This window comes from Beta vulgaris, chromosome 1 (assembly GCF_026745355.1).
Source record: "Beta vulgaris subsp. vulgaris cultivar EL10 chromosome 1, EL10.2, whole genome shotgun sequence".
Classification (NCBI taxonomy): domain Eukaryota; kingdom Viridiplantae; phylum Streptophyta; class Magnoliopsida; order Caryophyllales; family Amaranthaceae; genus Beta; species Beta vulgaris.
Window position 1 is genome coordinate 58,565,981 of NC_079202.1, and position 14,362 is coordinate 58,580,342.

At 35.7% G+C, this 14,362-nt stretch overlaps 2 protein-coding genes across 3 annotated transcripts; one reads left to right on the forward strand and one right to left on the reverse strand.

Annotated features, from left to right (window-relative positions):
• The first annotated feature begins 1,165 nt into the window (after positions 1 to 1,165).
• LOC104887957 (serine hydroxymethyltransferase 2, mitochondrial) lies at positions 1,166 to 7,390 on the forward strand. Its single transcript, XM_010672749.4, has 15 exons — positions 1,166 to 1,415; positions 1,513 to 1,563; positions 1,708 to 1,794; positions 2,283 to 2,404; positions 2,510 to 2,586; positions 3,079 to 3,203; positions 4,180 to 4,272; positions 4,659 to 4,751; positions 4,869 to 5,066; positions 5,361 to 5,465; positions 5,576 to 5,641; positions 5,763 to 5,840; positions 6,320 to 6,431; positions 6,517 to 6,627; positions 6,741 to 7,390. Exons 1-15 carry the CDS (start codon positions 1,332 to 1,334, stop codon positions 6,887 to 6,889), a joined length of 1,551 nt encoding a protein of 516 aa, XP_010671051.1. The 5' UTR covers positions 1,166 to 1,331; the 3' UTR covers positions 6,890 to 7,390.
• Positions 7,391 to 7,631: 241 nt separating this feature from the next.
• On the reverse strand, positions 7,632 to 14,362 carry LOC104887930 (CBL-interacting serine/threonine-protein kinase 8). 2 transcript variants are annotated; one of them, XM_010672722.4, is made up of 14 exons: positions 13,584 to 14,362; positions 12,079 to 12,141; positions 11,803 to 11,874; positions 11,586 to 11,693; positions 11,425 to 11,499; positions 11,285 to 11,338; positions 11,049 to 11,174; positions 10,724 to 10,813; positions 9,544 to 9,666; positions 8,876 to 8,995; positions 8,661 to 8,786; positions 8,471 to 8,527; positions 8,317 to 8,391; positions 7,632 to 8,109 (listed from the first exon to the last, which is right to left on the reverse strand). In XM_010672722.4, exons 1-14 carry the CDS (start codon positions 13,740 to 13,742, stop codon positions 8,005 to 8,007), a joined length of 1,353 nt encoding a protein of 450 aa, XP_010671024.1. In that variant the 5' UTR covers positions 13,743 to 14,362; the 3' UTR covers positions 7,632 to 8,004. The 2 variants fall into 2 exon arrangements, with proteins under 2 accessions (XP_010671024.1, XP_010671031.1); XM_010672729.4 differs by having other exon boundaries at positions 8,661 to 8,777; positions 13,584 to 14,358.

A 14,362-nucleotide genomic window follows, 5' to 3' on the forward strand; every position in this document is an offset into this window, starting at 1 on the left:
ATAAAAATAAGGGTTAATTCGATTTTTACCGGCTTAGCAAGTCACCAGTCCACTTGGACTACTAGTGTAAAGGTGGGATTAAAGTTGGGACTGAACAATAAAAAACGATAGTTGGAACCGTTTTTGTCAGGACGCCCATAGTTGGGACTGTTTAAATCAACTTTTCCTAAATATTATTCTCAAAGTTGAACTATTTGAGCTTTGGAGTATCGATTTTATGGGCCCTTGTCCTTCTTCTTTAAACAATATATACATCTTAGTGGCCACTCAAATTGATAATTCAAAGGTTGTTATCTATACAAATATATTAAAAGGCGTGCGAAAATAAGAAACTGTGTCACATGGCGCTCTCTTTAGGGAGTCTTAGTTCATGTAATTCATGTACAATAAAAAAATAAAGAAATTGCATAGTATAGGATTTGATCATGAGACCTCAAGTACATATACTAAGTTATTAGTTATATATTTTAAATAACTTAAAAAAACGGGTAAACGAATTCGGGAAATAATTTAAAACCTGATCCAGATTCATTTAAAAAAAAAACTAGGATCCAGATCATAATCGGATTCGTCGGGTCAAAAATTTGAGGATCCAATTCCGCTAAAAATGGATCTGGATCTACGAATCTAGGAAGGGTCCATTACCCACTGAAATCCTTACCCGCCACCACCATTTTGATTTTTTATATATAAAATAATGGGTGGAACGTGTGGCTTGAACATTCCAGCCATGACCCAAACTTGGCCATGACGTTTCAGCCATGATCCAAACGTGCCGACCAGATGTCTAGGCCATGATTTGGAACATCTAAGCCAGATGTTCCAGCCATCATTTAAAAAAAACCAGTTTAGCACATGAAATCTTAGAGTTAGTGGCGGTATGGTTGGTGGTGGTGGCAGGAGATGGACGGTTGTGGAGTGAGGTGGCTGGTGCTGGCGGAATTTGATTTAGGGAAAAATAAAGAAAAGGTTATAATTATAATTTCAACTTTTAATGGGTTAATTTTAAGAAGTTTTGGAGCGATGTTTAACATTCCAGTGATTATATGCATATAGAATCTCAAGAAGATGGTTTACACGTGGACAAGTAGTATAGATTTGGAAACTAATGAAAATCAAACAAAAAAACTCCAATCGAAGGCGTTGGTCCCACCAACAACCACCGCACCGATTCACCAACCCACTGAAAGTAACACAAGTGCCTGAATCCTGATTGCTGACATATAAACCAACTCAGAAGCTCCGCCTCCTTTCCAATCAACCGCCACAAAAACTCAGAGGAGAGAGAAAATCAGTCACTTAAGGAGTGAGAATTTGCGGCAATAATAGCTATGTCAATGGCGCTTCGCAGACTCTCTTCTTCTTCCTCCTCTTCCATTCGTCCTCTCTTCAATGGCGGTTCTCATTACTACATGGTTTTAATTCCTGTTCATATCATCCTATATTGAACTATCATATCTTATTCAATCATACATTTTATTTATATATTCTGTTTCGCGTATTTTATGGCAGTCTTCTTTATCAAATGAAGCTACTTCGCAAAACAATCGATCTCGTGTCAATGTAAGTTATATTTTCCGAGTTTTTACGATCTTTGACATAAATTGATGTATTTATTGGTCGAAATCTGTTGTGAATTGGTAGATTAGGGTTTGGTGATCATAATACTTTATGTTGAAGTTTCTGTTTTTATATCTATGATTTTAGTGGATAAAGCAGCTGAATGAACCGCTTGAGGTTATTGATCCTGAGGTTGCAGACATTATTGAGCTGGAAAAATCTCGGCAATGGAAGGTAAATAATTGCGCATTTTTATAATTTTGTTATTATTATTAGTAAGTTTATTTTGTTTTCTGAAGGAAAGTTCATGTTTAGTTTCTTAATTGTGTTTATTAAGTACTACAGCTTATGATCACCATGCCGTTTGTGAGAAATTGATTTAGACTCAATAATAGGAACTGCATTGTGGTTTCATTTTGATTTGGCTTAGTTCTAGCGAGCCGCCTGGATCTGATAAGTGGATTTCAGTGATTCGTTGTGCTATGCTGATTAATTTTCACCGTTCTTATGAACGTTTAGGGTCTATTTGGTCGGTGGTAGTGGTCTAATGGATGATGGTTATTTGTGATAACGAGTTTATGTGTGGTGTTGCATCATCAGGACAATGGTTTTAGACTTTCTTTGTGAAATTACAAAAATCAGTATTATTACCACCTATCCAACATGCTAATGTAGAATTCCTGGTTTCCAGTCTCACATTCGAAATTTATGGGTGCGTACAGGGGCTTGAGCTTATACCGTCAGAGAATTTCACCTCTGTTTCTGTAATGCAAGCTGTGGGGTCTGTCATGACTAACAAATACAGTGAAGGATATCCAGGGGCTAGATACTATGGAGGAAATGAGTATGATAAGCTCCATTCTTTTCTCTATCTTACGTTTCCATAACCTTCAATGGGGTTACATACAGTATTAGTGTTGTGTCTCATGTTGAGTAAATTGCATCTCAGGTACATTGATATGGCTGAGTCTTTGTGTCAGAAGCGGGCACTTGAAGCATTTCAGTTGGATCCTGCTAAATGGGGAGGTGAGCACATGTTGAGAAGGGTCATTGCATTGTTCACCTTTCTTATTTACAGTATTACTGTATGGAATTGGTTTAATCAATTTTAATTTTATCTGAACTATATTTGATTAAATGGAAGAAAATCATGAGACATAGGATGAAGGGATAATTTACGACTATTGACTACTGTCTGTTTAGTATATTCTGAGGTGCCTCTGTTTCAAGAGAAAACTCTCTGGCATCTTCTTTATTATGAAGCATGACGATGACCAATATGTTTGGTTGCATACTTCTGCCGTTTTTGGTTTAGTGAATTATACCATGTCATTTTCTGGTAAAAGTTGACCAACATCCATATTGCACGGATTTTTTTATCTAATTTAGTAATTTACTCTATAATTCGAATCACTTGTCCTCTTTCATTCAGTTGCCCTAAAATATTCTTTCTGTAAGTTGACGAATACTTTAATCTAGCTTTATGTTGAAGATGCGATGTTTTCTATTGTTTTGCAGTTAATGTGCAGTCTCTGTCTGGGTCACCAGCTAACTTTCAAGCTTACACTGCTCTTCTGAAACCTCATGAGAGAATCATGGCACTTGATCTACCTCATGGTGGGCATCTTTCACATGGTTATCAGGTGCTTTAACTTCGTTTGTTGAAGCTTTTTTTGAGTTTCAATTTACCAAGTTTTGCTAGTTACCTCTTTGCATATCTTTTGTTGTGTGTTGGATGTGAGTTTATTTGTGAGGTCTAGTCAAGCTGCAATAACTAGGGGGATATCAACTATCATTTATCAGATATTTATGGATTTCAATCTCTACATTCTACTAGGTCCGGAATAATAATTATGTAATGTGTATACCTTGGTGCTTGAAATTAAAGTCCAAGCCTAAATTTCCTTTCGTTTTTTTATTCTAAATCGTGAAGTGCCTATTGCTGTGGGAGGAAGTGACCCTGGCAGATGTGGTCCATTTGAAGTCATTACCTGGATCTTTACCTTATTTATATGGAACTTGCACTAATAATGCTAACCTACAAATAGTTCATTTTGGTTCAAAATAACAACCATTCTGCCGATTGCAAACCTTTAAGTCTTTGTTAAAAGTTACAATTTGGAAGTAACTGAGTATTGTTGTTCAGTTCTGATAATGTGAATGCATCCTAATATTTCTTTATGGATTATCAGCAATTGCATATTTTATCATTTTGAACTATCCTGAATCGACTTAGCTATGGCCTTCGTTGGCAGGCACAATTTATCATTTAAAAAAAATTATCTTTCTTTCGTCTCACACGATAAAAGTAGTATAGAGATATATTCCTAACCGTTCCTCGCTTTTGTAATTTTTTTGGATCTGAAGCTGGAAAATTGTTCAGTGGAGACTCTTTGAGCCTCATTGAAATAGAAAGAGGTGTTCTGTGTATATACTGTTCATTTATCGTCCATCCCTCTCCAGATTGAACAATCCATATAGTTGCAAACTTAGTTGATTGGCTCTGCGTTGAGGCGGCTTAATGTCTGAAATGAGACAATTATTGTCTTCTTTCTAGTGTACGAGCTTCCTTATGCCGATATAGAATGCAGGCTCAACCATCCTTTTTTTTACTTGCAGACTGACACCAAGAAGATATCAGCTGTGTCCATATTCTTTGAGACTATGCCATATAGATTGGATGAAAGCACAGGGTACATCGATTATGATCAGGTATCCTCTTTCTGAGCTTCATCATTTCTCTTCATGTTGCTTCTAATGAAAATTTTCGTTTGCTTAAGGATAGATGAGAAATGGATTGAATTCTTTTGGTCAGAGTTAGATGTCACTTTGATGCGTTTACTTTACCAGGATTTTACAGATATATATATGTACTTGTTAGATATTTCATTGATGCCCATTTTTTACTGAAGTCCTTGAGATATAGCATCAGTTTCGTTCCATTGATGAACGAGTTTTTCTGGCCCATGAGTGAGGTTTTCATGTGTAATTTGTCATACTATATGGTTCCTAAAGTTTATTGTGGAGAAGTTTCGACTGACCTATATATGGAAAACCTGTAAAGTATAACTTGTTCTGTTTAATATGATTCATTGCAGCTGGAGAAGAGTGCTGCCCTGTTTAGACCTAAACTAATAGTTGCTGGTGCAAGTGCTTATGCACGCCTATATGATTATGCACGCATCAGAAAGGTGTGCTTTCTCACTTTATGCTTGTGTTTCTTGTGCTTTCTTCTTTCTCCATTGGTCTGTGTGCTTTGATATATCTCAGAATTAATAGTATAATAGTCTTTCTGATTGATCTAATAGGTTTGTGACAAGCAAAAAGCTATTTTACTAGCAGATATGGCGCATATTAGCGGGTTGGTTGCTGCAGGTGTCATTCCTTCTCCTTTTGAGTATGCAGATATTGTGACAACTACAACACATAAGTCCCTCCGAGGACCACGAGGGGCAATGATTTTTTTCAGGAAGGGTCTGAAGGAGATAAACAAGAAGGGGCAGGAAGTGAGTATTTATTCTCTGATGAGCGAAGTCTTCATAATAAGTTCATCTCAGGCGTCAGCATCGTTTGTGTCTTTGTTTTCCCTGTCCCACATAATTTGGACTATTGTGACTTTCCTATTCTATTTGCATTTTGCTCTAATAGCTAAATACTGAGTGCGCCTTCCATTCAGGCTTATTTTCAACTAATTTTTCGTCAGAAACTAATTCTATTTTGACTGGAGAGTTGTTAACCTGTTACTTCATCGTTGAGAAAAGTGATGCATGAAATGCTGAGTATTTGAGTTCTTTTTGCAGGTAATGTATGATTTTGAAGACAAAATCAATCAAGCTGTCTTTCCAGGACTTCAAGGTGGACCACATAATCATACTATTGCAGGCTTAGCTGTTGCATTGAAACAGGTTTATCTTGAATTTCTTATGTGAATATTTCCAGATAGAAGGTGCAATTTCCATTCCGTATTGTACGCTGATCTTCATGACGTACTCTCCATATACCTTGCAATGTGCAGGCTAGGACTCCAGAGTACAAAGCCTATCAAGAGCAGGTACTCAGTAACTGCGCTGCATTTGCCCAGGTACATAAACACAAACTGCTCAAAAGTCCCTGAGTAATTTGCTTCATATCTAGCATGTCATCGCTACTGTGGTGCTTAATTCGCTGATGAGGCTTCTGTTCCGACATTATTGATTGTGCAGAAGCTAGCTGACAAAGGATATCACCTGGTGTCTGGTGGGACTGATAACCATCTAGTCTTGGTAAATCTGAGAGACAAGGTAAAGGATTTCCCTTATTGTGTCTCTACTATTTTGTCCTTTAAATAGTAATATGGATTACGGCTGATGGCTGTGTTATTTTCCAATTGTTAATCTACCTTGAGTTTCATCTAGCTGACATGGTTGATGGTTAAAGGCTAGAACCTTTAACTGTTGTTGGGGGTTTATCCCTCAAGTACAGGACTAGAATATAATTAACAGTATCGTTAGTTTAGATTATGGCCTTGTTTTTTTTTGCAGGCATGTTGACTAGGTTAATTTGCATCCTTCTACTAGATTCCTTGTGAAAATAACATGCATAAATTTATGGTGTTACTTGGAAGTTATACATTATCTGATTTTCCAAATTCCATCCACCAACTCATGGTAGGATTCATGAACTGGTAAGGTTAGGTGCATTAGGTAAGAACGAGCAGGGTTTTTAAGAATGAGAAAGTTATTTATTTACTCTGTTTCCTTTCTTTTTCTCCTACGTAAAGGGCATTGATGGATCACGGGTTGAAAAAGTTTTGGAAGCAGTTCATATCGCAGCTAATAAGAATACAGTTCCTGGTGATGTGTCAGCCATGATTCCTGGAGGCATTCGTATGGGTAGGCCATCACCAAATATTATACTTTCAGGATTTCTGCGTCCATTGTCACCGTGTATGTAATTCATCTTTTTTTGTTGTTGTAGGAACCCCTGCTCTAACATCTAGGGGATTCATGGAAGAGGATTTTGCAAAAGTGGGCGAGTTCTTTGACGATGCTGTGAAATTGGCATTAAAGATAAAAGCTGATACGAAAGGTTGGTAATTGGTATGCTTTTGTGCTTCAAATATTTATGCACCATATCTAGGCATCCACATGAAAGGGAATAATGCATGTTCTAAAGCTGTTCGTCTGAAACCTCTTTTAAAGGGACAAAGCTGAAGGATTTTGTGGAAACTATGCAATCAAATGACAAGTTTCAGTCCGAGATAACGAAGCTACGTGGAGAAGTTGAAGAGTATGCAAAACAATTTCCAACAATTGGTTTTGAGAAAGATACGATGAAATACAAGGAGTAGGCACTGCTTACAATGAAGTACGACAATAATGCTCAGATAAAATATTCAGCCAATTTGTAGGGGATAATATTGCACAATATCAAGGTTGAGAAGGGCGAAAGAAGCACCAGATTGGAGGAGACATTCTGAGTACACAACACTTTGGTTCCTAAGCAGATTAGCGAAATCAGTATTTGATGCATATTTGCGCTAGGCATTTATACATGACAACGACATAAATCATTGATTGCGACAAATTTATGTCGTCATTATTAACAGATACTTTACACCTTTCATATCTTTTTTTTTTGGAATCAAGACGAGAAGAACCTTTTCGTTCCTTGATAAAGAAAGCTTGAAGTACGGCCTTGCATTTTTTTTTTCTTTTCTTTACATGGAGAAGTTAGAACATCCTTCTCTTAGTAGAACTGCATGGCATTAGAGAACTGCATGGCATGTTATGTGGTAGAGGACTTTCTAAATTTTTGATGTCTTTATCTAAGTTTCTCATATTTGAACTTATAGCTGTGAATTTCATTTTTCTAAACTTATTAGCCTAGATCAAACTAGCTTATTGTAATGATATCTTATTATTGTGATTTGTAACCCAATCTGGATTCTGAATTAACTTATTAGAATTTATTTGTCCTGAATATACTTATCTGAATTATTTAACCTAAAAAACGTGAAAATAAGCTGAGAACAGGACTAAGCAAACAGTTACAATAGAAAACAGCAAAAGAAACAAACAATGCTTAACATATCCAGGACAATCAGCTCACTCATATATGTATAACAAGCTCAAATCACGAGTTCAGAGTTTAGCATGTGATCTTACTATATTGTATGTTGTAGCTTTTCAAATACTTCGTAAGAAAGACCAAACGATTTTACAATCTATAAAATACAGTAAAAAAAAAATCTACAGCCTTTTCCATCTAAGAAAGATCTATAAACATAGGTTGAAGGTGAAATTTGCTCCATCTCTACTTGGCAACTCATCACCTTTCTGTTAAGTTCTCTTTTAGTCTTGACACTACCTTCACAACGAATACAGCTGATGATATGCAGCATTCTACAGTATTACGATACGATTATACGAATGCCTCCCGAGTCACTCTGAAGTTGAAGAAATGCTACGGACGCTTTCTACTCTTGTTCTTGCCAACCCTTGATATGCCCGAATCACCAGGAGGCCTCCAAATTATATCTTCAAGATTTTCACAAAAGCTTTTGTAGAACTACAATTAAAAAAAAATTAGTTTTGTGATTCTAAGAAGAATGCAGTAGAAATGAAGAATTCCATTCTGAAAATTTTGTCAGTCATTTCCAGCAGAGATGAGCAATAAATGGCTTGAACAGCAATCCGGAAAAGTAGAATCATTGCTAAGAATCAGGCCACCATCAAAGTAATAACCAACGTAATAAACAAGAGTTAAAACACTAACATTGAGATACTCGTTAAGATCACCAGCAGCCTTTTGAATATCCACCAACAAAAGTGGGGGCGCAACTTCGAATACCTGAAAAAATGATTATTATTAATTCTCATCAATAAAAAATATTTAGAAAATACTATTCAGTGACTACAAAGGAGCTTACTTCTAGGATCACAGTGATATTTCCAGTCTTATTAGCTGAAAGACCTTCTATCCTCATCTGGCGTAAAGATAGATTTTAGAGAGACTATTTCGAGTAAACATAAACATCAAACATAGACTACAGCCACCAAGAAGTATTACAAATAACATATCTTTAACATAAGTTGTGAAAGATTGCTGAGAGTTACTACCTTATAGTTCCGAATATGTGTTTTGAAACCCATTGATTGCGCAACTACTTCCATACTTGATACAACAACTTTTACTGGCTTTTGTGAAACAAAGCGTGTTTGATGTTTTACTGAATCCTGTTGGAACTATAAACTTAGTGACAAAAAGTAATAACAAGGTTTTTCAAATCGAAGAGATGATGAATTTCAACAAGAGGAGACAGCTCCACACACACCTTGCCTTTATCAAACAAGGATTCAAGGTTTAGTCCTTGTGATAAAATTATTAGGTCAAATGCATTAAGAATCAATGGTCCAACATCATCATTTATATGCTGCTGATAATCTTGTTGATTCTGCAATGAATGTTACATGTTAGATCACATTCAGCAAACATGCTCTAGCATAAGGTTTTTTCAAGTAAAAATAAAATGAATGAGCCTAGTTTGATCACTGTCTTATCAAGTTATTAAGAGTTCGATCAACCTTTTTCTCAATGACAAAAGATTCCAGGGGAAGACAAACACGACTAAGATGGAGGTACAGGAATCATTTGACTTTGTGAGAAAATACACAACGTAATTTCCAGATATAACTTTCGGTTTCCCCATGGTGCAATTAGCCAAATATTCACACTATGTTATTTGTTGGAGTACTTTTTCAAAGCCACGAGCCAATGTTCCTCATTCCAAATTTTCCATAATGCCAGTCAACAATGCAATGCAAATCAATTAGGGAAAAAATAATAAATTCATTTTTCATGGAGATGCATTGCACAATTGAAAATGTTAAAAAAAAAATCCGAAATGATTGGTCCAGACTTTCATTTATGAATTTCATATGATCAGTCAAAGGAAGACAAAAGAGCAATAGCTTAATCAGTAGTAACCAACTCTGCGCTTACCTCAGTCTCATCAAAAACAGCATTTATGTCATCCAGGTTCACATCTTCATACTCAATGAAATTAACAGGTGTATACCCTTTTTTGAACCATTCATCATCTTTAATATCTTCCATCCTAATACGCTGCAGACGAAAAGAAAAGAAAAAGACAACTTAGCAGTAGTCAATAGTCACTTAGAGCCTATGCACTCTGTAGACTATACTCCCTTTTTTCAACCACTGTTTGTGAAGAACATCAACTTTTCTTGCCCCGTCAATTTGCTAAGTTACAGAAATCAAATGCTTTTTTCTCAGATATGCACAATATTGGCTGCTAAATTGAGTAGAATCGTGGAAGAGATAACTAAAATTAGCATAGCCATTAAACTATAACAAGAAAAGACATATTCAGAGTCATGTTAACATATGATGTCCAAGAACAATCACGTGCTAAGTTTGACAACTAGTAAGTAGACATATTACTGTTCAAACTGTAATCTATACGGGACGAGCAAAGAAGCATTCCAAAATTTCAACTAGAGCTTCAAATTCATCCGTCAGTCACACACGATATCATCATTGCCATGTCTACCAACCAGGGCCATCTTAAAAAGGATGGAGGCCTTGTGCTAATATGACATTAGTCCCTTAAATTAAATTCATCATGCATAATTATAATATATATGTATTTATTATTTATAAAGTTATCATATAATATTAACTTTTACAAAAACAAGTCTCTAAAGCATGAACATTAGGATCATGTGAAAGTAAACAATAATTTTCAAATTTTGGGACCCTCTAAAATGAGAGGCCCCATGCAGTTGGTTTCTTTGCACGCCTTAACAAACGGCCCTGCTACCAACACATGTCACATTTATAGAAGAACTTGAGAAAATTATGAACTCAGTTATCAGAAGTAATTTCCATTTACAGAATATGGGATATTATTGTGATTAAGGTGTAGTAAATATAAAGCTGCCAGATGGAATTTCAACACCACAAAGAAGCTGTTGAAAACACTCTATAGTCTTTACCCTTGTTGTTCTATCCTACAATCAAGATGCTATGATACAAATCAATACAAGGAAACTATACATTCAAATCATATAAAATTAAAAACAAACCTACTTCCTTTATTCACTAAGCAGAACACTTCTTGGCTTACACAACTTGAGTTTGACAAAAAAAAAAAACATACACTTTGGGGATTTGGGTCCAATATTCGCTTGATTAATGATTTTGCCCCCATGGAGAACCAAGATGGAAATGAAAAGTCAGCATGCTCAATCTGCAGATCAGAAAGGAAAAACAAAGTGTCAAGATAATGAACCATGCCAAATAAGTCTAATATTTTTAATACTTGCGCAAAGTGTTACATCGGAGAAATCATCAGTGGCCAAATTATCTTGAATGGGAACTAGCGCATCCCAAAAGGAAAAGGACCAAGTATAGGAAGGGTCAATGCTACCAAAAGTGTATATACAACAAAGAAATCATGACGATTCCATTCGTAATGTTCATGCCTTACTGTATAGTGTTGTGAGATCAAGTTCATCAAATGGGAGGTAACCCGCCATCAAGACGTAGAGGAGGACCCCACAGGACCAAATATCTGCTAGAGCACCATTGTAGCCCTTGTGACTGAGAACCTAGGAGGAGATTAAAATAGAGATTTTAACATAAAAACATCAAAATATTTTTCCTAGGACATAGGATAACGATATTTTTATTCAGTAGTCTACTGAAGCGCCATATTTACCTCTGGTGCCACATAGTTAGGAGTCCCACATGTAGTCCTTAAGAGACTAACACCCTATGTAAAAAGGCCAATTGAAAATCATAAGAGTTCAGAAATATATAACATCTCTCAACTAGGATGAAACAAAATCAAATATTTACCTCTGGAGGTTGTGCACTTAGTCCAAAATCGGAAATTTTCAGATTTCCTTGGGAATCTAGGAGAAGATTTTCAGGCTGGAAAAACAATAGAAGAGGATATTTAGAATGTTCACGAGGCAATACCAGCAAATTGACAATTTTGAGGACTATACCGAAATTACCTTCAGATCCCTATGGTAAACCCCTTTGCTATGGCAGAACTCAACACCATCAATCAGTTGCTGAAAATATCTACGAGCTTCAAGCTCACTGAGTCGTCCATGGTGAGCCTGCAAAATTAGGAGGGAGTTTATATTAACTATTCTAACTGTGAGCATGGAGTGGGAGAGATGACCATGACAAGTTCATGTGTCATGAACATAACTTGAAGTAACTTACAATTTTATCAAACAATTCACCACCTGTGATATATTCCAATATGATATAGATTTTGGTGCGACTTGCTAGGACCTGCACAGCTCACACCATCAGCTTATTACAAGGAAATCTACGCATTCTCACATAACACAAAAGCAGTAATTATCTACAATAGTTATCCTGTTTAAGTGTTAATTCAGGGGGGACCACAGTCACAACACAGCCTATAGAGTTCTATCACAACAGTCCTGATCATGAATCCAGCTGGAATATACACCCTGACAAAAGCATCCTTACCTCATGTAAACGAACAACATGGGGATGCCTAACAAGTTTCATTATGGATATCTCCCTCTTTATCTGCAGGAAGATTAATTAAATCAGTGATCAACAAGGATAACAAAAACAACGAGAAGAAATGCAGGGATGTACAAATTAGCAACATGGTCATACCACAATCTAGAATAAATAGAAGCAACTGGAAACGGGAAGGGGTAGGAGAAAGAAATTAAAGTTTAATAGAATCTTAACAAAAATTTAGACCAATACTGCAATACATGCAAAGTCAGTGGAATAAAACACCATAAATTGACAAATTAAGCAGCAGAATATAAGAGCCTGACTGAGACCAATTGTATGGATATAAAAATTTATGTATCCACTGAATCTATTATGTTAGTGTTAATATCAAGTTCAGGGTAGTAAGACCAAGAAGTACATGAAGTTATAAAACACCCTAAAGAAAAAGGAAAAGAAAACCATTAGGTTAGGATCCAGAAAACATGAATAGTGGAAACGAATGAGAACAAATAAACGCTCTTGAACAGCATTTCAGAGATGTTGCAGAATGGGAAACTCTTTGGACAAAACAATACTACTGATATTCAGTTTATATTTCTGGAATTCATAGTAACTTGGTATGCAAAATACCTAACAGAGCACCAAGTTATGGGTGAGTCCTTAACATTAAAATGTGCACAATGAAGGATAGGCTGGAGGTTTCGTATAATGGTGCGAGGAGGTAACAACGTCGAGACCAAAAGTTAACTAATATTGGGGATTCATTCAAATATACTGGATGCTTAAGACAATTAGCGGCATGGCAACTGACCCCATGCCTCTCTCTATGTACAAGGTCTGATTCTGGCACATTCGTCTCTGCTTGTTGAGTTAGGCAGCTTCCAAAACTTCAACTAATCTGAATTGTTTCAAACTATTCACCTATTGGACTAATTGGATAGAATGAAACTGGTTGTGGAGGCACATAAATTATCAAATCAAGTAATTTGGGTAATATAAGAGTTGTATTAATGGAAATTGAACATACAAGATAGTAATTTCCCAAAAATCCCCATAAAAGATCCTACACTTGAAATTCGAAAATACAACTTACTCCACCAAAATTCAGCTCTTTTAATTTCTCTTACAATTTTGAATTCTGGGATTTAAATTATAATCCAAAGCATCAAGTAGTAGTTGCATCACACACCACAAACTTCAATAGTAAAAACACACAAAACATCACAGATAAAAAAATTTAGCCTTTGACTACCCTTCTAATGTCAATGCAAGTCTCCATCTATATACAACTCCAACTATGCAAAATCAACATAAATTATACAGAAAATATTACATTCCACATCAGTCAAAAATTAACCCGATTTGCAACTAAATTACAGCAAATTAAACTTTTAACACATACCCAGAAGAAAAAATCAAAAATTTATCTTTTCTCCTCTTGAAAACCTGATGGATCCCCAGTTCGAATCTTCTTAATTAAAAATTAGGAGAGAGAAAATCACCTGCTCAACCATCTTATGCTTAAGGATAGTACTTCGATCAAGAACTTTCATGGCAACACTTTCACCAGTTTCAGTATTCTGAGCAAATTTCACCTTGGCAAAAGTTCCTTCTCCTACTGTTCTTCCTATCTCATACTTACCCACTTTTCTCACCACCATCTTTCTCTAGAAATTCAATTCCTCAAATGGGTAAAGCTCAATTTTCTTCCTTTTTTTAGAAACAAGCTAAATAAAAAAAATTGAGAATTTAGAATTTTTTTTTTGGGTGCTAGGAATTTAGGATATGGAATAGCATAAACTCAAAGAGTATTGGAAAAGTTTATATTGATTCTCCATTGATTTAAAAAATTAATCCACAATGGAGAAATTTGATTGAATAATACCCAAAGTCAGAAAAGCAAACAAAGATGGGAGGAACAAAAAAAAGTGCTGAAAATGGAGTAGTTGTTGTCTTGCAAAATGCTGATTAGGTTATTGCTGCTATAGGTGGAAAATGGGGAATAAAGAAGGGAACTTTTTGATTGTGAATCAAATCTTGTTTGATGAAGTGTAGAAAAAACTTGAAATGAAAATGGGGTTTTGGTTTTTATAGGTTGAGGCAAAACATGTTGTATTTACTCTTTAGTAGCCTATTGTTAGGTTGGATTTTGGTAGATATGAAAGCTTTAATAAATTAAACTAATTGAGGAAGATTACAATAAGATAATAGTGGAGGCCTGGAGGGTTGTGGGAATTGGTTGACAGCAGAACCCCAAGAGATTGACTAGTGTTATTGATTA